This window comes from Monodelphis domestica, chromosome 2 (assembly GCF_027887165.1).
Source record: "Monodelphis domestica isolate mMonDom1 chromosome 2, mMonDom1.pri, whole genome shotgun sequence".
Lineage (NCBI taxonomy): Eukaryota > Metazoa > Chordata > Mammalia > Didelphimorphia > Didelphidae > Monodelphis > Monodelphis domestica.
The window spans coordinates 460049751-460070862 of record NC_077228.1 but is presented as its reverse complement, the minus strand read 5'-3'; the positions used below and the strand labels follow the sequence as shown (position 1 = coordinate 460070862).

The 21112-nt window shown below is 40.3% G+C and overlaps 1 protein-coding gene across 2 annotated transcripts in view; it reads right to left on the bottom strand.

The window, feature by feature from the left end:
- The window catches only part of SLC44A3 (solute carrier family 44 member 3), a 103281-nt gene that overhangs the window by 6034 nt on the left and 76135 nt on the right, over positions 1-21112 (bottom strand). For both annotated transcript variants that reach the window (XM_007485002.3, XM_001381780.5), the window contains exon 12: positions 18747-18833. In XM_007485002.3, the coding sequence (XP_007485064.1) occupies positions 18747-18833 (87 nt within the window). The remainder of the gene's footprint in view (positions 1-18746; positions 18834-21112) is intronic.

Here is a 21112-nt window from a genome sequence, read left to right as displayed (position 1 = left end):
AGCAAGGAGACCCTCAGATCTGTAGTGGGCTTGCTTGAATTGTCTTAAGTATGCTGCTGAGGTACAAGATGTGGTTTGGGGTTGTGGAACTGGTAATTACATATGTCAGGTCTTAGTTTCCAGCTCTAGAATTTGGTATTTCTGTGATCATGAAAAGGTATATTAGATAAATTCAATTCAACAAGCATTTATTACACTATATGCCAGATATCATCCTGGGCACTAGGGATGGAGACAAAAAATGTGGCTCTTAAGAAAGTGTTTCTACTGCTGGGAGAAAAGTAATATAGTGTATTTATTTGTATTTCTAAGTAAACCCAAAGCATATACAAATTAATACAAATTACAAAGTAATTTTCAAGTGAGAAAAGTCCTAATAACCAGGGGAATCAGAAAAAACTCTAGTGCAGGAGATGATTCTTGAACCATGCTTTAAGGGAACTTGGTAGTGGAGAGGTGGAGATGAGGAAAGAGTACAGTGCAGGCATGGATATAAAGTTGGGAGATGGAACAATGTGTATTAAAGGAGTACCCATCTATTGAGAAATGGCTAAGCAATTGCGGTATATGAATATAATGAAATATTACTATAAGAGATAATGAAAATGGACTATTTCAGAGGAAACTGTATGAATTGGTGCAGTGACATGAGCAGAGACATAGGAAACAAATCCATGTGACGACATTCTAAAGGAAAATAATTTGAAAGACGATCCACTAGTACATCAGTTTATTTGGAATGGAGAATGGATGAACGGGAGTAATATGAAATAAGAATGAAGCAATATAGGTAGGAGCTAGAGAGTGACAGCTTTAAATGAGAAGCTAATGATGGCTTCTTACTGTTATATACAGGATAAACTGACCAAGCACACCCACTGCAATTCCAACACAATGGAAGTTCGGTGATGGCCACCATTGGGCCACCATGGTCTTCCTGAAAGGGAAGGACATGAATAAACAAGACGGCCTGCCTTCCATCCTCATGATGACATGGCCATTTGATCTCCACCAAATAGGACACATTTGTCATTTAGAAATTCAGAAGTAAGTACTTGGTTTACTAGGAGTACAGAAAGAATTTGCCACCTGTCTCTATAGATTGTGTAATATGATTACTCCACTCTTACATAGGAATCTTAGGAAAGGGTGGGTCTCAGTGCTCACATTCCATTCCATTAAGAGGCTCAACCATTCTGTTTCAGAGTAGCAAGGCATCACTACTAGATTCAGATCTCTATATTTGTTTCTCAAGCCCTAACTTTCTCCATAATGCCCAACTGTTGGTACTAAATAATATTTTTGCTCAGATGTCTTTTTTTCCCCTCTGTAAGACTGTTACCTTGTTGAAAACTTTCCATCTTCCCCACCAGAAGAAATAAAAATAAATTTGGTCTCTTGGCCAAAATGTTTGGCTGATCAAAAGGCCCTTTATCAAGCTTTTACAATCCTTGAAATTTCTTTTTACCTATATAATCTTTTAAAAAAATTTGATTTTTTAAAAAGGATGAGACCCACCCACCAAAAGACAGGATTAAAATCCCTGACAGGGAAATTATATATATTTTCTTTGAAGTTACTGCGGTATAGCATTTTGCTTCAAAAGATTTCATAGCCACCATCCAACAGAGAGACCTAGAATTAATGTCTGAGTATGTAAGCGGGGGGTTGAGATGGGGTGGGAGGTAGGCAGAAACTCAAGGCACAAGAAATGAAATGAAGCTTTCTATAGTTATAACATTAGCTAATTGGCCACTTAGTCAGAAATAGAAATCGCTTCTTTGTCAGGAGCAGCTGGAAGATGGATTATACTGTATTTGTAACATATTTAAAATCCTGCTCTGAGCACTGGTATGTTGGGCTTGACCAGAATTTCAGGGATGGTTGTGTTAGAGGAATCTGTAAACCCTGATGTTTATCTAAGGATTAGGGCATTTGGTGGTGTGCTTGGGAAAGGTTTTCAAGATATCCTGGAAGCTAATCTTTTCAGTACAATAGAAAAAAAGAGACTCAAGGTAGTTTATCTTATTAGGAGGTAAAATTTCTCAATTTTCAGGTTCTATTAGGGGAGGCTCATAGGACCACAAAGGAGAAAAAATTGTTCCAACTTTAGAGGAAATCTAAGTCCAACCCTCTTATTTTATAGATGAAGGATCTAAAGTTCTGGGAAGTTATAAGTGACTTGGTTAAGGTTATATGTGTAATAAGTGGGAGAGAGAGGATTTGAACTTGGAACTTTGGGTCCCCAATCCATTGACTCTTTCCATTAAAACTTTAAGTCTCTGTCTCTCTTGCTTTTAAAGACTGGGTCTTTCTAGCTCACCCAGGAAGAATGTGAATAGTACTCTTCTTCTCAGATTCATTCTGATTATCTGGCCCATTTTTCAATCTGGGCCAGTTCCTTTGGTAACCCTGTTTCCCACTGTGAATACAGAATTCCTGAGGGCTCTTAATATTAACAGGAAACTTTGTATAAATACCCACTCAGTTTTAGCCCACCATAACTTATCTCTCCTAAAGAGATCCCCCATACTCAGCCTCCCTGGTAGCTGGAATGATAGAAATATACTACTATACTCCGCCATATTGAAAGTTCAATCTCCAAGCACATTTGAGTTCTGGCTACCTTTTAAAAGATAGTCTGGGGGGGGGGGGCAGCTGGGTAGCTCAGTGGATTGAGAACCAGGCCTAGAGATGGGAGGTCCTAGGTTCAAATCTGGCCTCAGCCACTTCCTAGCTGTGTGACCCTGGGCAAGTCACTTGACCCCCATTGCCTAGCCCTTACCACTCTTCTGCCTTGGAGCCAATACACAGTATTGACTCCAAGACGGAAGGTAAGGGTTTTTATAAAAAAAAAAAAAAAAAGATAGTCTAGGGGGCAGCTGGGTAGCTCAGTGGATTGAGAGCCAGGCCTAGAGATGGGAGGTCCTAGGTTCAAATCTAGCCTCAGACACTTCCCAGCTGTGTGACCCTGGGAAACTCATTTGACCCCCATTGCCTAGCCCTTACCACTCATCTGCCTTGGAGTCAATACATAGTCCAAGATGGAAGGTAAGGGTTTAAAAAAAAAAGATAAGTCTACAAATGTCTTAGGGAAATACAGTGGAAGTCTCCCTATCCTAACATAACTAAAGAGGAACAGTAATAATTTTCTGATTCTGGAAATCACAGGATCTCAGAAAGGATCTCATTTATCTCATTGATAAAATATCCTCTCCACAACATACCTGCCTAGTGGTCATCCAGCCTCTGCTATCCAATGAGGGGAAATCCATTACCTCCCATTTCCAATTTGGATAGCTCTCATTGTTAGGAAGATATCTCTAAAGTGACTCAGATATGCAAATTCTTTGTGTTACTCAGGAGTCTGGGTGTTTTGGTCTAGAGTTGTAATTTCATTGATGTAGACCAACTTCTGGTGAGGATACTTTCTCTACCAGTTCAGATTACCATCCATTTATACAATTTATAGACTATAGAGTAACCTGGGGCACTGAGAGCTTAGTAACTTTCTCAGGGTCACAAAGCCAGGGGTATCGATGAGACTTGAAGCAAGGTCTACCTGATATTGAAGTCTGCTCTCTATCCACAATGTCTCACTGTAAATGAGATCATATGGGCTAGTTGATGCAGCTACAAACTCAAAGGAAGTATGCTTCTGAATCACTTAGAGCCATTCTCAACAAAATATTTTGCTCATTAAATACTCAGATATTTTCCAGAAAGACTCAGGGTGGTATAAAAGTCTCTCGTGATCACCAAATTAAAAAAACAACTGTACCTTCTTTCTGTCTTAGAATCAAAACTAAATATTGGTTCCAAGGCAGAAGAGTAGTAAGGTCTAGGCAAATGGGGTTAAGTGACTTGCCTAGGGTCACATAGCTAGGAAGTGTCTGAGGCCAAATTTGAATCCAGGACCTCACATCTCCAGGCCTGGCTCTCTATTCATTGATCCACCTAGTTAACCTCATGGTCACCAAATTAATAATAATAATAAAAAAAGTAATCATTAAAATATTATTTAAAGTCAGGTCTATTTATTTTAATACTTGTAGACTTTTCATTCACTTGTAGTAAGTAAAAGGGGCGCTGAGTTGTTTCCCCCAGAATGGCCCAGGGGTTAGCTCAGCCCTCTAAGAAGAGTGCACTGAAATCTATTCCTTTCCCCATTACAATCTCTTGCACTGAAACCTCAAAGATTTAATGGAGAACAAGGGAGTGCAACTCACTACTCAGTTTACTTTGAATATATATATGGACCAAAAATATATTATATGTATATATGGAGAGAGAGACAGATGGACAGACAGACAGACAGAGAAGACACTACTGTAGACTTGATGTGGAGAAAATGCTTCTCTACCTTCAATCTAACAGAAGCCAGCACTGTCCTGTCATTGATCTCATTTTAGCAGAAAGCCAGAATTTTCTCTTCCAGGAAACTGAAACAGTTTCTTGTTGGAAAGAGAAACTAAACTATGATGGCTATAATTCAATAATTCAAATGGCTCGAGAAACTCGTCATTGTGGAGACTGTGTAGGCCAAGAAGGTTCAGACTCATCTGAACCCCGTTAAGCATTCCAAGAATTTTCACTGGCTCTTCCATGTGCTTGGAATTCTGTCTCTGTCTTCTGGATTTCTAGGCTTCCTTTGAGACTTAGACAAGAAAGAAGTCTTTCCCATTCCCTCTTAATACCAGGGCCTTCCTTTTGTGATTACCTCCAAGTTAGCTTTGTCTGTCTTGTTTGTACATAGTCATTTGCATGACAGTGAACATCTTGAGAGAAGGGACTGATTTTGTCTTTCTTGGGAGCTACCAGCATTTGCACAATAACTGGCAATTAGGAAAGGCAGGTTGACAAGGATTCTTGTCCCTATCTCTCTGCCAATACTCTACAGAGGCTCCATCCAAAGTATCAGAGACCTTCCCCGGGTGTAGAGGATAGAGGTCTGTCCCAAACTTTCCTCAGGTACCTACTTGTCCAATTAATTAGTTTCAAAGTTCTAGGGAAACTCTCAAAAGGCTATCTAGTAATTTCTGCTGAGTTATTAATCAGGATTGAATAAAAGCATTTCCATTTCTAGATTTCCTACACTGTTGTTGTTGAGTCAGCTGGATCTAACTCCTCTATAGTAGATAATGAAATTTGGTGGATTATAGTGGTGGGAATTTTATAGAAGTTGCACCAGGAAGCAAGCCAGGGAAAAGACTGAATCTTGAGCCACTACACTACATTACTTCCTGTTCCTTCCGTAACTGCCTGGATGAAGAATCTTCTCACAGGTGGTAAGGTTTGAATATTTCTCCCCTAATAATCAAATCCTACAATCAGTCCTTTAACTAAAGAGATTTTTATTCTTTGAGGAGAAAAGGTAAGAAGAGGTTAGGGGAAGGGAAGAGGGAAATTAGGGTCTCCCTAATCTCTTAAGTTATCTTATTGATAGAAGATTTGAAGTATAGTCAGTTCAGAAACAAAATTATCTTCCCCTAAGGATAGATATTCGCAGCACTGCTGACAAGTCTCTTTGGGCTAAACCAAATTTCTCTGCAGCTCACAGTCTATGTAGAAGGCAATGGCTAGAGAGGAGATGAAAGGGTCTGTCTTCCACCTTCAGGTCAAACAGCCAGAGGAGGAATGAATTCTCAGCCAGCTGAAGCTGCTTAACTGCTAACTTCAAGGTTCCATTGAAAACAGTCTCCCCTCCTCTGATGATTGGTGTTCCAAATTCTGAGCTCCTTGCTTTTTTCTGCAGATCCATTTGTCATTGCCCAATATCTTCATTTACACTTCATGACCCTATTTAGAGTTTTCTTGGCAAGATATCCGGGACAGTTTGCCATTTCCTTCTCCAGCTCATTTTATAGAGGAGGAATCTGAGACAAACAGGATTAAGTGATTTGCCCAGGGTCATATAACCAGGAAGTGTCTGAGGCCAAATTTGAACTCTGATCTTCCTGGCTTTAGAGCCTATGCTCTATCCATTGTGCCTACTTACTTGCCCTCCTCACAATGATAATAGGTTCATAACCCACACAGTTCCTTTTTACCTAATCCTAATCTTTCTCATCTTTTTTCTTTTTTCTTTTCTTAAAAATTTAATAACAACAAATACTATAGTTTGTAAAAAAATTTAATTAAGAATGAAGTTACTTTCTGAAGAGGGGCAAAGGCATTTGCCAAGGAGTCTGGCAGCATAAAAATAAACTTTCATTTTGGAATGGATTCCTGGTATGCACTGACTCGGAGCAATAACTACTTTCCTTTCATGCTATGTAAGGGGTGAAAGGCATCAAAGCACACTACACAGAGAAGTGGCCTGAGAGTCAAAAAGACTCCCAGGAGTCAAGTTCTGCCTTTTACAGGAATGGTTGTATGACCTTGGCCAAGTCACTTAACCTCCAAGTGCCCCAGGCCTCTCTGTAGCACTCTAATGGTAGAACAGTAGTTGACTTGTATTAGTATGGAGTGGTTCCCTCTAGGGAATTCTGGATGCCAACAGAATCACAGGTTTGGACCAAAAGTCCCCAAACCCCCAAATACTTGGACTATGACAGAAAGCTTCTGACAAGAATTAGTCCATTTAGTTTGTCAGGAAATTGGTTATTTCATAGTGCACCAGAAACTTAAGAATAATCGACTACAGCCCAAAAATATGAGTTATGAAAAACTGCTTGGTTCCCAGAATTATGCTGGTATTTATGTGCTCTTCCAGAACTAAATGAAATACCAGGGAAATCACAGTTGACAACAAAATGGACGAATAGAATTAATCTATAATGACACATACATGCACAATCACATAAGAGCTGGGACAGTTTTGCCTTTCTATTTGCATGTCCAGCTCTTAGCAGAGGGCTTTAAACACAGTAAACTCTCAAGAAATGCTTCATTCGTTTAGTTCTGAATTGAATTCTAAGCCCTGTTTTATCATAAGCTCTCCAAGTTCGCCTATTCCATTAGAAATCCTTGGGCCAGGGTGATACCAAAAGTAAATCTGGGGAACAAAGAATAGTTGCCCTGTCAGATCTATGAAGAAGGGAGGAATTTATGACCAAACATGAGATAGAGAACATCACAAGATATAAAATGAATAATTTTGATTATATGAAATTTAAAAGTATTTGTACAAACAAAAAACCAATGTAACGAAGATTAGAAGGAACACAAAGTGGGGAAAAATTTACAGCAAATTTCTCTGATAAAGTTCTCATTTCTCAAATATGTAGAGAAGTAAGTCAAATTTGTTAGAAATCAAGCCATTCTCCAACTGACAAATGGTCAAAGGATATGAATAAGCACTTTTCAGATAAAGACATCAAAGCCATCAACATTCATAAGAAAGAATGTTCTAAGTCACTCTTGATTAGAGAAATGCAAATTAAAACAACTCTGAAGTACTGCCTTACAGCCATAAGATTAGCCATTATGACAGTAAAGTGATAAATGCTGGAGGGGATGTGGCAAAATTGGGACACTAACACATTGTTGGTGGAGTTGTGAACTGATCCAACCATTCTGGAGGGCAATTTGGGACTATGGCCAAAGGGCTATAAAACTGGGCAGTGGCTGGACACATTATGATATCTGAGAGTGATTGAACACTATAAGAAATGATGAATAGGAAATGAATAGGAAAAGCTGGAAAGACCTACGTGAACTAGTGCAGAGCATAATAAACAAAACCAGGAGAACATTGTAAACAGTAACAGGAATATTTTATGATGATCAACTGAGAAAGATGTGACTACTCTCAGCAATCCAATGATCAAGGACAATTCTGAAGCATTTATAACAAAGATTGCTATCTACCTCCAGAGAAAGAACTCTTAGAGCTGGAATGCAGATCAAAGCATACTATTTTTACTTTATTTTTATTTTTGAATTAATTAGTTAATTTTTAATTAATGTTTTTAAAAATTTATTTTTATTTTGGGGTTTGGTTTCATAAGTGTTTTCTTACAGTAATGACCACTATTTAGCATAATAATACATGTAGAATACAGATCATATTGCTTGCCATCTTAGGGAGTGAGGAGGGAAGAAAAGGAAGGGGACAATTTGGATCTTATAATTTTGGGAAATGTATATTGAAAATTTTTATTACATTAATTGGGAAAATAAAATATTAAAAAAAATCCTTGGGCTTATGTACTTCTAGCATTCACTACTATATTCTGGTCACCCCAGAAATTCACCCATCTGGCTGTAAGAAGTCAGAGGAAGCAATGAATGGGGAAATGAGTTGGTCTTCAGGCTAAGATAAGCAGGTGGTATTATGGGATCTAGAGATTTTCATGGCTCAGTGTCCTGAAAATGGAAATGAGTTACGTCCTCCATTTTGTTAGTAAGCTGAAGAGCCCCTAACATCTCATATTCCCTGGATTTTTGATAGTTATTGGAGAAAGCAGGGACAGCCCCCAAAGACACAAAAATATCAATGGCAAACATTCTTGTTAGAGCAGAAAATTGGGAGGAAAGTTGAAAAAATTGTGGAAATTAATGAAATGAAATTATTATTGTGACGTCCAAAATGATTGAAATGAAGAATTTCTAAAAACCTGGGAAAACTTGTATGAAGTAAAACAGGATGAAGTAAGCAGGACCTGGAAAGCAGTTCATATGAGTTCATAGTCATGACCAAATGTTATTTCCGAGAACCAAGAGTAAAGTGTGAATCCTACTTTTTCAACAGAAGTGGTAGACTTAGAAGAACATAATAATTAACCAACTCGAAAACATTTATTAAATGCCTACTTTGGGCCAGTGAATAGAATTCCAGGCCTGGTGTCAGGAAGACTCATCACATCTAGCCTCAGATCCTTTCACTGGGAGTTACTTAATTCTGTTTGCCTCAGTTTCCTCATCTGTAAAATGACCTGCAGAAGAAAATGGCAAACCACTTCAGTATCTTTGCCAAGAAAACTCCAAATGAGGTCATGAAGAGTGACACGGTTGAAAATGGCGGAACAAGATGGGAAAAATGGGCTGGGAGCTATGCTAAGTGTCAGACCAAGGAGACAACATGCACCTATAAAAGTGTACAGAAAATATATCAAAAAGAAATGCAGCATATTGGGGTGGGGGAGGTGTTATTTGGGGGGACGGAGGGGAAGAGCAAAGGACTCCACTAGAAAGTGATGACTGAGCTGAGTTTTAAGGCAAACTCTGAAGGCTCCTTGAAGGCAGGGAATTTCTTACTTTGTATTTGTATCTTTAGTAGCTAGCAACATAGTGATTAGATGTTTGTTGGTTAACTGACTATGGGTCCAGAAAGAAACTTACTTTTTAAAACTCTTACCTTCTGTGTTAGAATTGATACTAAATATTTGTTCCAAGGCAGAAGTGCAATAAGGGCTAAGCAAATTGAGTTAAGTGACTTGCCCAGGGTCACACAGCTAGGAAGTGTCTTTGGCCAGATTTGAACTCAGGAATTCCTGTCTCTGGGCCTGACTCTCTATCTACTGGGCCACCCAGCTGCCCCAAAGTATCTATTTTCAGAAAAGCCAATATGTTGATTCTTTCTGCTTGGTTGGATTTATTTGCTGGGTGGCACTTAGAAGGGGTGGGTGGTCGTGATCTGGCTGACCCAGTTCTCTTTAGTTCTCAGACTATGAATTGACTGTTACTTGCTTTTACTCTCTATCATTTCCCTGTAGCAAGTAGAGGGTTTCAAAGTGACTCGGTCACTGCTGTCTTGGTAGTCTGTAAAAGCAGCAGATCCTCAGTGGTTGAGGATGATGGTGTTTCTCTAGCTAAAAAGCATTTTTAAAAAAACCTTGACTTTCTGTCTTAGTATCAAACTGTAAGACAAAGGGGCAAGGGCTAGGCAAATGGGGTTAAGTGACTTGCCCAGGGTCCCACAGCTAGGAAGTGTCTGAGGCCAAATTTGGACCCCGGTTCTCTCAGCTCTAGACTGGGTGCTATATCCACTGTGCCACCTAGCTGCCCCTGAAAAGCATTTCTTTTCTTTTCTTTTTTTTTTTAACCCTTACCTTCAATACTGTGTATTGGCACCAAGGCAGAAGAGTGGTAAGGACTAGGCAATGGGGGTTAAGTGACTTGCCCAGGGTCACACAGCTGGGAAGTGTCTGAGGCCAGATTTGAACCTAGGACCTCCCTTCCCTAGGCCTGGCTCTCAATCCACTGAGCCACCCAGCTGCCCCTCTGAAAAACATTTCTTAAAAGAACTGACTTAACATTTAACCTTTCCCTCCTCTTCAACTTATTAAAGTTGCATGTGAAGGATCTTGGTATCAGATCAAAGCAATACCAACAATACATAGTCTGTCCTGACAAGATCCTCTCTTCCATGATACTATGTATAAGACCCAGTGGAATTACTCTGTGGCTCTGGGAGGGGGGCGGGAAAAGGGGAGAGGAAGAACATGAGTCATGTAATCATGAAAAAATACTTTAAAATGAATAAATAAATACAATTAAAAAAAGAGCCTCTGTTCCATTTTTCAGTTACTCACAAATCAGTTATTAAGTGCCTGTTACATGCTAAGCATTAAGCTAGGGGCTAGAGATCCAAAAAGGAGCTTACAACCTGATGGAGGAGACAACATACAAACACAATACGCCCAAAGAAGGCCCTGTACGTGCCAGAGAGGAAATAATTAAAGGAGGAAAGGCACAGGACTTAAGAAGGGTTGGGGAAGGCTGCTTATAGAAGCTTGGATGCTAGCTGGGATTTAAAAGGAAGTCAGGGAGGGCAGTAGTCAGAGCTGAGTAGGGAGAATGTTCCAGACATGGGGGACAATGAGAGAAAGCACCAGCAGCCCACAGAGGGAGTGTCTGATTTGTGGGACAGCCAGGAAGCCAGTGTCGCTGGATCCAAAAGGATGTGTTGGGGAGTAGGGCATAAGAAGACTGAAAAAGGTGAAGATAGGGTTTTCAATGTCAAATCAAGCATTTTGGATCTGGTCGAGGCAACAACAGGAAGCCAGCTGGAGTTTGCTGCATTGACGAGTGACATGACTGGATTTGCACTTTAGGAAAATCACTTTAGTGCTGGAATGGGGAGAGAAAGTTGAGGCAGGCTGATTCACCAGCAGGCTATTGTAGTAATGTAGGAGTGACGTGATGAAGGTCAGTATTTGAAGGGTGATGTCATGTGAAAGTGATAGAGGGAGATGGGGAGAGACAGAGACAGAGACGGAGAGACAGAAAGACAAGAGAGACAGAGAGGGAGACAGAGACAGAAAGACAAGAGAGACAGAAAGACAAGACAGAGAGGGAGACAGATAGAGAGAGACAGAGACAGAAAGACAAGAGAGAGACAGAGAGGGAGACAGACAGAGACAGAGACAGAGAAAGATAAGAGAGAAACAGAAAGACAAGAGAGAGACAGAGAGGGAGACAGAGAGACAGAAAGACGAGAAACAGAGAGGGAGACACAGAGAGAAAGACAAGAGAGAGACAGAGACAGAGAAAGATAAGAGAGACAGAGGGAGACAGAGAAAGACAAGAGAGGCAGAGAGGGAGACAGACAGAGACAGAGAAAGACAAGAGAGAGACAGAGAGGGAGATAGACAGAGAGATGGAGAAAGACAAGAGAGAGACACGGAGGGAGGGAGATAGAGACAGACAAAGAAAATGAGGAATACAGAATGACTTCTAGGTAATGAACCTGGGAATTAGGATGATGGTGTTCTCTACTACAGTAATAAGGAAGGTAGAAGGAGATGAGGAATTAGAGGGAAAACATGTGTTCTGTCAGCTGGACATCCAGTTTGAGAGATCGGAAAGGCTGTTGGAGATGCAATATTGGAGGTCAGCTGAGAGATTGGTGCAAGAAAGGTAGATTCGAGAATCATTGTCATAGAGATGGTAATTAAATCCACGGGAGCTGATGAGATCCCTAGGGGTATGCTCTACCACACTGCCTTCTCTAGCTTTGAGCCTTGGGGAGCCAGACACTCTCTCTGGTTTGAGAGGAGATTATGATAGGATGGGGTGAGGGGAAATCAGAGATGGCACAGTTGGGGATGTTTATGTATTTCTACATACCATACATTTTGAAAAGACCACTGCAGGCACCCTTGTGACCTGGGGGATACAGAGTGAGCCAGGCTGAGGAGGCAAGGGGCTGACCTGGTCAGCTTCATGAGGAAAGCCATGTGGCCAAGGGCCAGGCTGTAAATGGAAAGGGCCCAGTTTGCTGAGGATAATGTTTGCTCTGAGTGGCAGCTGAGCTCCCTACTTTGGGGTGATACTCCAAGAAAATGAGGTTGTGAGAAGATGATTACCATGGCAACAGATTTTTTTCCCTTTTCAAACCTCAAAGAATAAGAATCAGGTCTATTAGTTTAGCCTTTTTCTGGTACTTTTGCTTGGAGAGTTGTGTGTGTGTACATATGCAAGGGTGTAAATGTGTATATATGTGTGTATGTATATAAGTATGTGTATACCCAAGTGTGCATGTGGGATGGCTAGGAAGCTCAGTGGATAAAGAACCTAGTCTGGAGTCAGGAAGACCTGGGTTCAAATGTGACCTCAGACACTTCCTCAGTTATTACAGGACTGATGAAAGGTTGGATTGGTTGCTTTCCATTGGACATGGATTTTTGTCGACTTCCAAGATGAATCCCTAGAATGTCATACATTTCACTTCTGAGGTGAACCAAAAGCTTATCAAAATGCCTATTTTAGCATTTGCTTGGCCCCCACCAATGATGTTGTCAACTAGGAAAAAATGGGAAAACATGAATCTAAAGGTTTGCCTACATAACAGTCTAGGACTATATTTGATTTAAGATCACTGGACCATAGATCTTAGAGTTGGAAGAAACCTTAGAGGTCTTGAACCTTTCATTCTGGAATCCTCTGCCCTCTGTGATAAGTGGTAGAGTGAGTGTTCCTTCCCACTTTCCAATCCTGTAATCTGGGAATATCATCTCCCATGAAGGTAAAAAACTATCTTTAATGGGGCATCTGGGTGGCTCAGTGGATAGAGAGCCAAGCCTAGAGACAGAATGTCTTGGGTTCAAATTTGGTCTCAGATCCTTCCTACCTGTGTAACTCTGAGCAAGCCACTTAATACCCATTGCCTAGCCCTTAATGTTCTTCTGCCTTGGAATCAATATCAATATTGATTCTAAAACAGAAGAAAAGGACTTAAAAGTTAATTTAACAAATATGCCCTTAAAATTGATTGAAGCATAAAAGTGATTAAGTGACTTGCCCAGGGTCACATAGGTAGTAGATATAAGAGGCATTTGATTTGAACCTTCCCAATTGATTTGATTTGAACCTTCCCAATTTTAAGCCTAACATTTTACATCTGTATGTTACCTCTTGACAAGTTCTCTTTGCTTTTGTATAATATGTTCCCCATGCCTGGAATATTCTTCCTTCTCACTTGTCTCCTCTCCTTTCAAAGTTCACCTCTTTCAAGGGACCTTTCTGGATATGATTATTCCACACAACCGCTAGTGCTCTGTCCCCTCCCTACAAACTACTTTGTCACATCTCTTCTTATATAGTGTTTTTTCCTATAGTCAAATATAAGCTTCTTGAGGGCAGGGACATTTCCTATGTTTTTTCTTAGGAGGCACTAAAATGACTTGAATTAATCAGAATTTTTTTCTCAAATATGTCCTTTTTTTTTTTTAACCCTCATTTTCTATGTTAGTAACAACTTTAAGACCAGAAGGGCAAGGGCTAGGCAAATAGGGTTAAAAGACTTGCTCAGGATCACATAGTTAGGAGGTCACATTTGAACCCAAGACCTCCCATCTTCAGGTTTACTGCTCTATCTACTGTATCCCCTAATTGCCCCCAAGTATATTCTTTCATTTGATCATCAGGACAAACTTTGAGATAGGGCAGGAATCCTCATTCTCATTTTATAGGTGAGGAAACTAAAGGCAGAAATGCATATATATGACTTGCACAAGGTCACTCAAGCTAATAAAAGTGGCAGAAATGAGATTCAAATTTGCCTGTGGATATCATAAGATGTGATAGCTACTCCTCCTATGTGTAGAATTGACTAGTCCAACCTATTGACTGCAAGGGAACAAAAGATCAACACTGCCTCACCCTCCTCCCTAACCCCTCCATGGTACAAAGAGTACAAAGCCTTGCCCTGTATCACGTGCTTCCTTGTTTATTAGGAAGTTGTACTTAGCTAAGGTTTTCCTGTGGCTCAGAGCCCACAGATGGAGGCTCTTTCCCCCGAGTACCAGGCTAACTAGGAAATATTATGAAGGGAAGGTTCCAAGGTTTTGGAAGTAAGGCTGACTGATAGAAACTGAAAGTTGTGAAAGACTAGCAAAATCATAGGGTTGAAGCAGGGTGACTGAGTGCTATGGGTAACGTCCCTAGCCTCCTCTTTCGGAGGCACTGTGAGTTTGCTTTTCTTCTGAGCAATGGGAACAAAGGGGAAATATGTATAGCTCACCATTTGGCCTACTCCTGGGAATCTCACTTAACCCTACTGGCCTCAGTTTCCTCATCTATAAAATGAGCTGGGGAAAAAAATGGCAAACCACTCTATTATCTCTGCCAAGAAAATCACAAATGGGGTCATGAAGAGCCAGATGTGATTGAAACAACTGAACAAAACAAAAACAGTGTGTAAGTGGGGGATTCCATATATAGATCTTTTTGTCCCTCCCTCCCTCCCTCCCTCCCTCCTTCTCTCCCTCCCTCCCTTTCTCCCTTCCTTCCTTCCTTCCTTCCTTCCTTCCTTCCTTCCTTCCTTCCTTCCACCCTCCCTTCCTCCCTCCCTTCCTTCCTCCCTTCCTCCCTTCCTTCCTTCCTTCCTTCCTTCCTTCCTTCCTTCCTTCCTTCCTTCCTTCCTTCCTTCCTTCCTTCCTTCCTTCCTTCCTTCCTTCCTTCTTTCTCTCTCCCCTTACTTTCCATCTTAGAATCAATACTAAGTGTTGGTTCCAAGGTAAAAAAGTGGTAAGGGCTAGGCAATTGGGGTTAAATGTCTAGGGTCATACAGTTAGGAGTTATCTGAGACTAGATTTGAAGCCAAGACCTTCCATCTCTAGGCCTGGCTCTAAGTTTGCTTCTGCTTTACCATCCTTTACTTTGCTGGTTTTCTTCAATATGTCTCAGGTAGAGAAATTTTAAGCCAGGAACTGTTGAAAAGAGCGCTAAATCTGACAGTTGTTCCCTTGTCTTTGTCACAGATAGAGGTTGGGAATGGTATGGTGCAATCTGGTTCTAGCCCCAGGTTCCTAAGTTCTGCCTACATTTTAGCAGCTGGTAGGGTTTTTATCCCAGATAGATGGATAGATCATAGCCATGGCCATAAGAAGGCCATTTTCGAGCCTCAGTGGCTTCACAATGATGCACCATGATCCAAGAGCAAGGCAGAATGGTGCTATGGAAAGAGTGAAAACATAAGACCTGAATTCAAATTCAGATTTGCTTACTCCTTGTGTAAATTTTGTCCATTTACTTCTCTTTTTACCCAACTGAAAAGTGTTCAGGATGAGATAGATGACCTCTAAGGTCCCCTCTAGCTCTAAATGGAATGAGTTTCCATTACCAATCTTCTATTTGCTGCTCTTAGGACATTGCATGGTCCCTGGCAAATGGCATGCTTGCTTGGTGCCTCAATTCCTTTCTATTTAAACTAGGGATAAGTACCATTTGCCCAGAAACAGCTGTGCTATGAGGATTATTGTTGACTACAAGAGAATTTTTCCTGCAAATGATCATATATACACAAATGTGTATTTTTGCATGATAGCCACACACGCACATAGCATATCCATCCTCAGCTTCACAAGATTAGCTGCCAAGCCCCAGAATAGACATGGGTAAGAGGGCAACTTGAATTCAGAATGACTGCTTTAATTATATGCAAACTTTTAAAAGAATAGCTTTGTTTGGCTCCCTCGCTCTCTAACAAGACATCCTGATTCTGGCCATGTCTACTCCAGAAGCACTGAGCCTCTTTAAGGCTTTTAAATCATGTTGGGCATGTGGATAAAGAAACCCCACATCATTCGTTACTTTCTTCCTGAATGCACGTGCTGCCCCATGGAAGAGGGTAACTGAAGACCTGCCAGTTGGCTGAGGATGAACCAAAACTCCAAATGGAAAAGTGAAGGACCAGCCTTGCTCTATTGATGGATGGCGAAAAAAAGGTCCATTGAAATCAGGCTAACAGAGGAAGGCAAAAGAAAAGAAGGCTTTGAAATATTAAAAAGTGAAATCTCTGCCACAAAGGCTCTTGAGACAGAAGTGGACATTATGTGCTTTGGTAGCCAGAAAAAAAGTATGGGGTAGAGAGGAAAGCGGGGGTGTTGGATGTGTGTTGTTAAATACTTTTTAGCTGCCACTAAGTTTTTTTTTATCACATCAGATAAGGGCTGCAATGGTTCCAATGGACTGTTTAGGGACCTTGCTGACTAATATATTTTGAAAGTCAGTTGAATCTGGGGTGGAGAGAGATAATGATCTTGTATTTATTTAGTGCCACATGTGGCTGATGGAACCCTGGAAAACTAGGCAAACTCTGCTGTTTGCACCAAGCAAATCTGATTCATCTTGTCTTGAATCTATCCTTTGGTCAATGAATTATTAGGGCACTGAACTACTTACTGGCTCCAGAGCAATCCCATATCACAGCCAAAGGCAGAAATGTGGCACTGAATAATGCTCTCTCTGAAACCATGGCTGGCTGTAATTTTATCAGTACCCCCAACATCATCATTTGTTCTACATAGCAGGAACACTGGGAGAAAATTACCCTAGAAAACAATACATGCAACTACCTTGAGAACATAAAGGAAAACCATATTAAAAACCACTAGAGGGGAATCGGGGTGGCTCATTGGATAAAGTTCTAGACCTGGAGCCATGAGGACCTGGGTTCAAATGTGGCCTCAGATATTTCCTAGCTGTGGGACCCTGGGCAAGTCACTTAACCTGTTTGCCTAGCCTTTGCTCTTTGAGAAAGTAAAGATTAAAAAAAAAGCCAGGAGAACTCAGATCAATGCAATGACCAGTCTTGAGGAAGAAACATAGTTCTTTCTTTTCAGTAGAGGTTGATGGATTACAGGTACAGAATAATATATATATATATATATATATATATATATATATATATGACTAAATAGGATTACTATAGCATTTTGTTTAGTTTAATTGTACTTTGTTAGAAGAAAGAGTTTTAGTAGGAGGTCCATGGTATTGGGAAATGACTGGAATGTAAAGAAAAAAAAATTAAACAAGATTTCTAATAAAACATTTTAATAAAAAGATGATTCCCGCATTTGTTAGGTGGCCTCCCCTTCCCACCCCTTCATAATTAAAAAAATGAGTCCTATATTTCTTTGTGAACATGTTTTCTTCTCCAACAGAAGTGTAAGATCCCTGAGGGCAGGAACTATCTCTCTGATATTTTATCTCCAGCACTTAGCACAGTGTCCAGCACACAGTAGGTAAGCCCTTCACAAATGCTTCTTAATTAATTGATTTAGGATTTCAGGTTGTCCTGGAGGAACACATTTGGCCCAGGATGATATTTCAAAAACCTCACTGACTTAATGAAGATGGGTTTGGGGATACTGGATAACAGAGGGAGGGGGAGGCACTATCATGGCTGTGTCCTCTTTCAGAGAGAGATGTTAAAAAAAATCAGCCTCGTACATAAGGGACTTATACATAAGAGAGGAAGATTGACATAACTAACAGTGGTCTGGACTTGGAGTCATGAAGTTGTGAGTTCAAAAAAGCCTTCCTTAGGTATCAAATAGCTATATCATTCTAACTTTTGGCCTCAGTTTCCCCATCTGTAAAAGAATAGAGCTAATATTAGCACTCACTTCACAGGGTTGCTGTGATGATATGAGGATGATGAGATAATGTATATAAAACCAGGCCTGGAGTTGAGAGGACCTGGGTTCAGATCTGACCTCAGACACTGCCTAACTGTGTGACCCTGGGCAAGTCACAGAACCCCCATTCCCTAGCCCTTACAGCTCATTTACCTTGGAACTAATACACAGCGTTGTTTCTAAGACAGGATTTTTAAAAATGAGTGGGACATAAGTCCCGAGGCAATGATCCCGAGTACATGTGATCTCTAGGAATTTGGATGAGAGCTTGAGGGGATGCCAGGAGAAAGTAAAGGGTTTTTAAGGGATAGAGAGACCTGGGCATGTTTGCTGGCATAAGAGGAATCAACAAATTAAGAGCCATGGAAGATGGCTAAAGAGAGGGAGTGATGGAGAGGCCATATTTCTAGAGGAGACAGATTTCAACTCAAAGATTCTCTGCTTTTCAACAATTTGAATATCTTTGTACAAAAACAATCAAAATTTAAACAATGGCTGTATGCAAGTATATATAAATTATAGGGGGGAAAAGTTATTTATATCTTGGGAGAAGATTGGTGGAATGTGTAAAATGAGGGAGGCAATTTCCTCCCCATTTAAATGAAAATTATAGCTCTCTGACAACAAAATCCTTTGTTCATTAAACTAGTGATTTATTCCCTTTTGTTCTCTTTGCTGAAAAGAGCAATGTGTTTCTTTCAGAACCTGGGGGACTACTGCACTTTAAAGCCAAAGGCAATCCAGAGCTATCAATTCCATCTCCTTCCATTTCAGTCAATGAAGCTCAACCGGACAGTGTTTATTAAGCACCTACTAAGTGCCAGCCCTATGCTTGCTTTTGGTGGTAGAAAAACAAAAATAAACCAGCCTTAAAGGAATTTACATCCTACAACCTTCATCTCAGTATGATAAGGGACCTCCATTTGAGAAACTTACCTGGGTTAGATGGCTTAGGCACTTGTCCAGGCACCAAAGACAGCAGAAACAGCACTTATGTATGTACTTTGTGCAGGCACTGTCCTCCTGTTGAGGAAAGGAAAAATTAGAAAAAGCAAATGAGTGGAGATACAAAAATCTATCCTTATACGCTAAGGGGGTAATTGAGAAAACAGGTTTGCTTTGGCTTGGACACAATTTTGAATACAATGATTCTAAAATCACCACAAATGAATGTTTTTATTGAAGACATTTTGTTCTTTAAAAATTTTTTTTTTATTTAATGGTAAAGTTTCTGTTTGTATAAAAGTATTTATAGCTGTGCTTTTTGTGTTGGCAAAAACTGGAAAATGAGGGATGTCCCTCGATTGGGGAATGGCTGAACAAATTGTGAAATATGATGGTGATGGAATACTATTATACTATAAGGAATGATGAACAGGATGATTTCTATAAGAATTGGAAAGACCAGCATGAACTGATGTGGAGTGAAATGAACAGAACCAGGAGAACATTGTACACAGTAACAGCAATATTGTGGAATGATCAAATGTAATTGACTCTGCTACTAAAAGCAATATAATGACCCAGGACAATTCTGAGGGACTTATGAGAAAGGATGCTATCCACATCTAGAGAAAGAACTGTGGGAGTAGAAATGCAGAATAAAACGTGTGATTTATCATCTGTTTATATGGGTATATGATTTAGGGTTTTGGTTTTAAAGGAGTACTCTATTATAAAATGAATATCATAGAAATAGGATTTGAGTGATAATATATGTATAACCCAGTGAAATTGCTTGTAAACTCTGGGGGGGGGGGACAGGGGAAGGAGACAAGAATCATGTAACCATGGAAAAATACTTTAAAAATAAATAAAATTAAAAATTTTTAATTTAAGAAATAGGTAGAGATGAGAGAGCTAGTTTTGGAGTCAAGAAGATTTAGGTCCAAATTCTTCTAGTGCCATAGACTAATTATGAGACTCTGAACAGGTTGTGTAACATCTGTGTGCCATAGGGGGTGTCCAAAGTGTTCAGAGAAGACTAGCACCTCTGGTGTGAGGGTCTGTTGAGCCCTTTTCAGGGCTGCTTTTCTGCTTTGGTGTCTATCTGTCACCCAGCCACCCTGTGGCTTCAAAAGCTGTAGCATGCAGGGTGGTTACACCCTGGGAAAACTGTCATGGCAGACAGGCTAGACCAGGTTGAAGATAACTGACATGCCTCAGACCCATCAGTGAGTTAGGGGGATGCCTATCCCAAGCAGATGAAGATTTCCCCTGGCAGAGGAGGACAATTTGTTCCAATGGCTTTGAAGATGGCCAAACCAAACACTATGGAGTGTTTAGAGCCTGGTCACACATTGAAGATCCCAACGTCACCCACTCAATACTGAATCATCACCAGTCATCTTGACTTTTGTCTTGCCACTGGACTTGGATAACTCTGGAAGAGAGAGTGAGGCTGACAGATTTGTGTAACTCTGCTTCACTTAAACCCATTTCACACATGAGTCAAGGCATCATCCAGTAATGTCTTTGCTCCTCTTCAAAAAGGAAAATTGAACAGCAATGTACCACAGGCAACTTTCTAAGACTTTGTTTTTAAATCACTCTTCTTGGGATTTACCAAATGTTTCTCAAGTTGTACACAATTTTTATAAAAGACTTTAACATATGAAAAAATAGTATTCTGGTGAAAACACCAAAATACAATGGCTCTTTGGTCTCTATCTTTTTTTTTTTTAAACCCTTACCTTCCGTCTTGGAGTCAATACTGTGTATTGGCTCCAAGGCAGAAGAGTGGTAAGGGCTAGGCAATGGAGGTCAAGTGACTTGCCCAGGGTCACACAGCTGGGAAGTGTCTGAGGCCAAATTTGAACCTAGGACCTCCCATCTCTATGCCTGACTCTCAATCCACTTAGCCACCCAGCTGCCCCCCTCTACCTTTTTTTACTGGAATCAGCAGCTTTCATCAGAGTAGAGAACACCCAACCTAGAAACTCTACTCTTGCTGATCAACAATTTGTCTGCAATTTATAGTTTTAGAGTTGGAAGGGGCTGTGGAGTCTATATAATTCAACTCCTCTAATTTTGTAGAATAGGACACTGAGACCCAGTCAGGTCAAATGACTTATCTATGGTCACACAGCCAATGTGGGTCAGAGGCAGGTCAGGAACCTAGGTCTTTTTTGTGACTCTAATATTCTATACTTATCTCTCTCCCCCACCCTCAGCTCTATACATACACATGAAAAAGACAGAAGTAATTTAACTAGTTTAGGTTTGGTTTTATTAGAAACAATTTCAATTGGGGGGTTAAAGTCCAAGAAAGAAAATTATACCTTCTAGAGACAATCTGAATT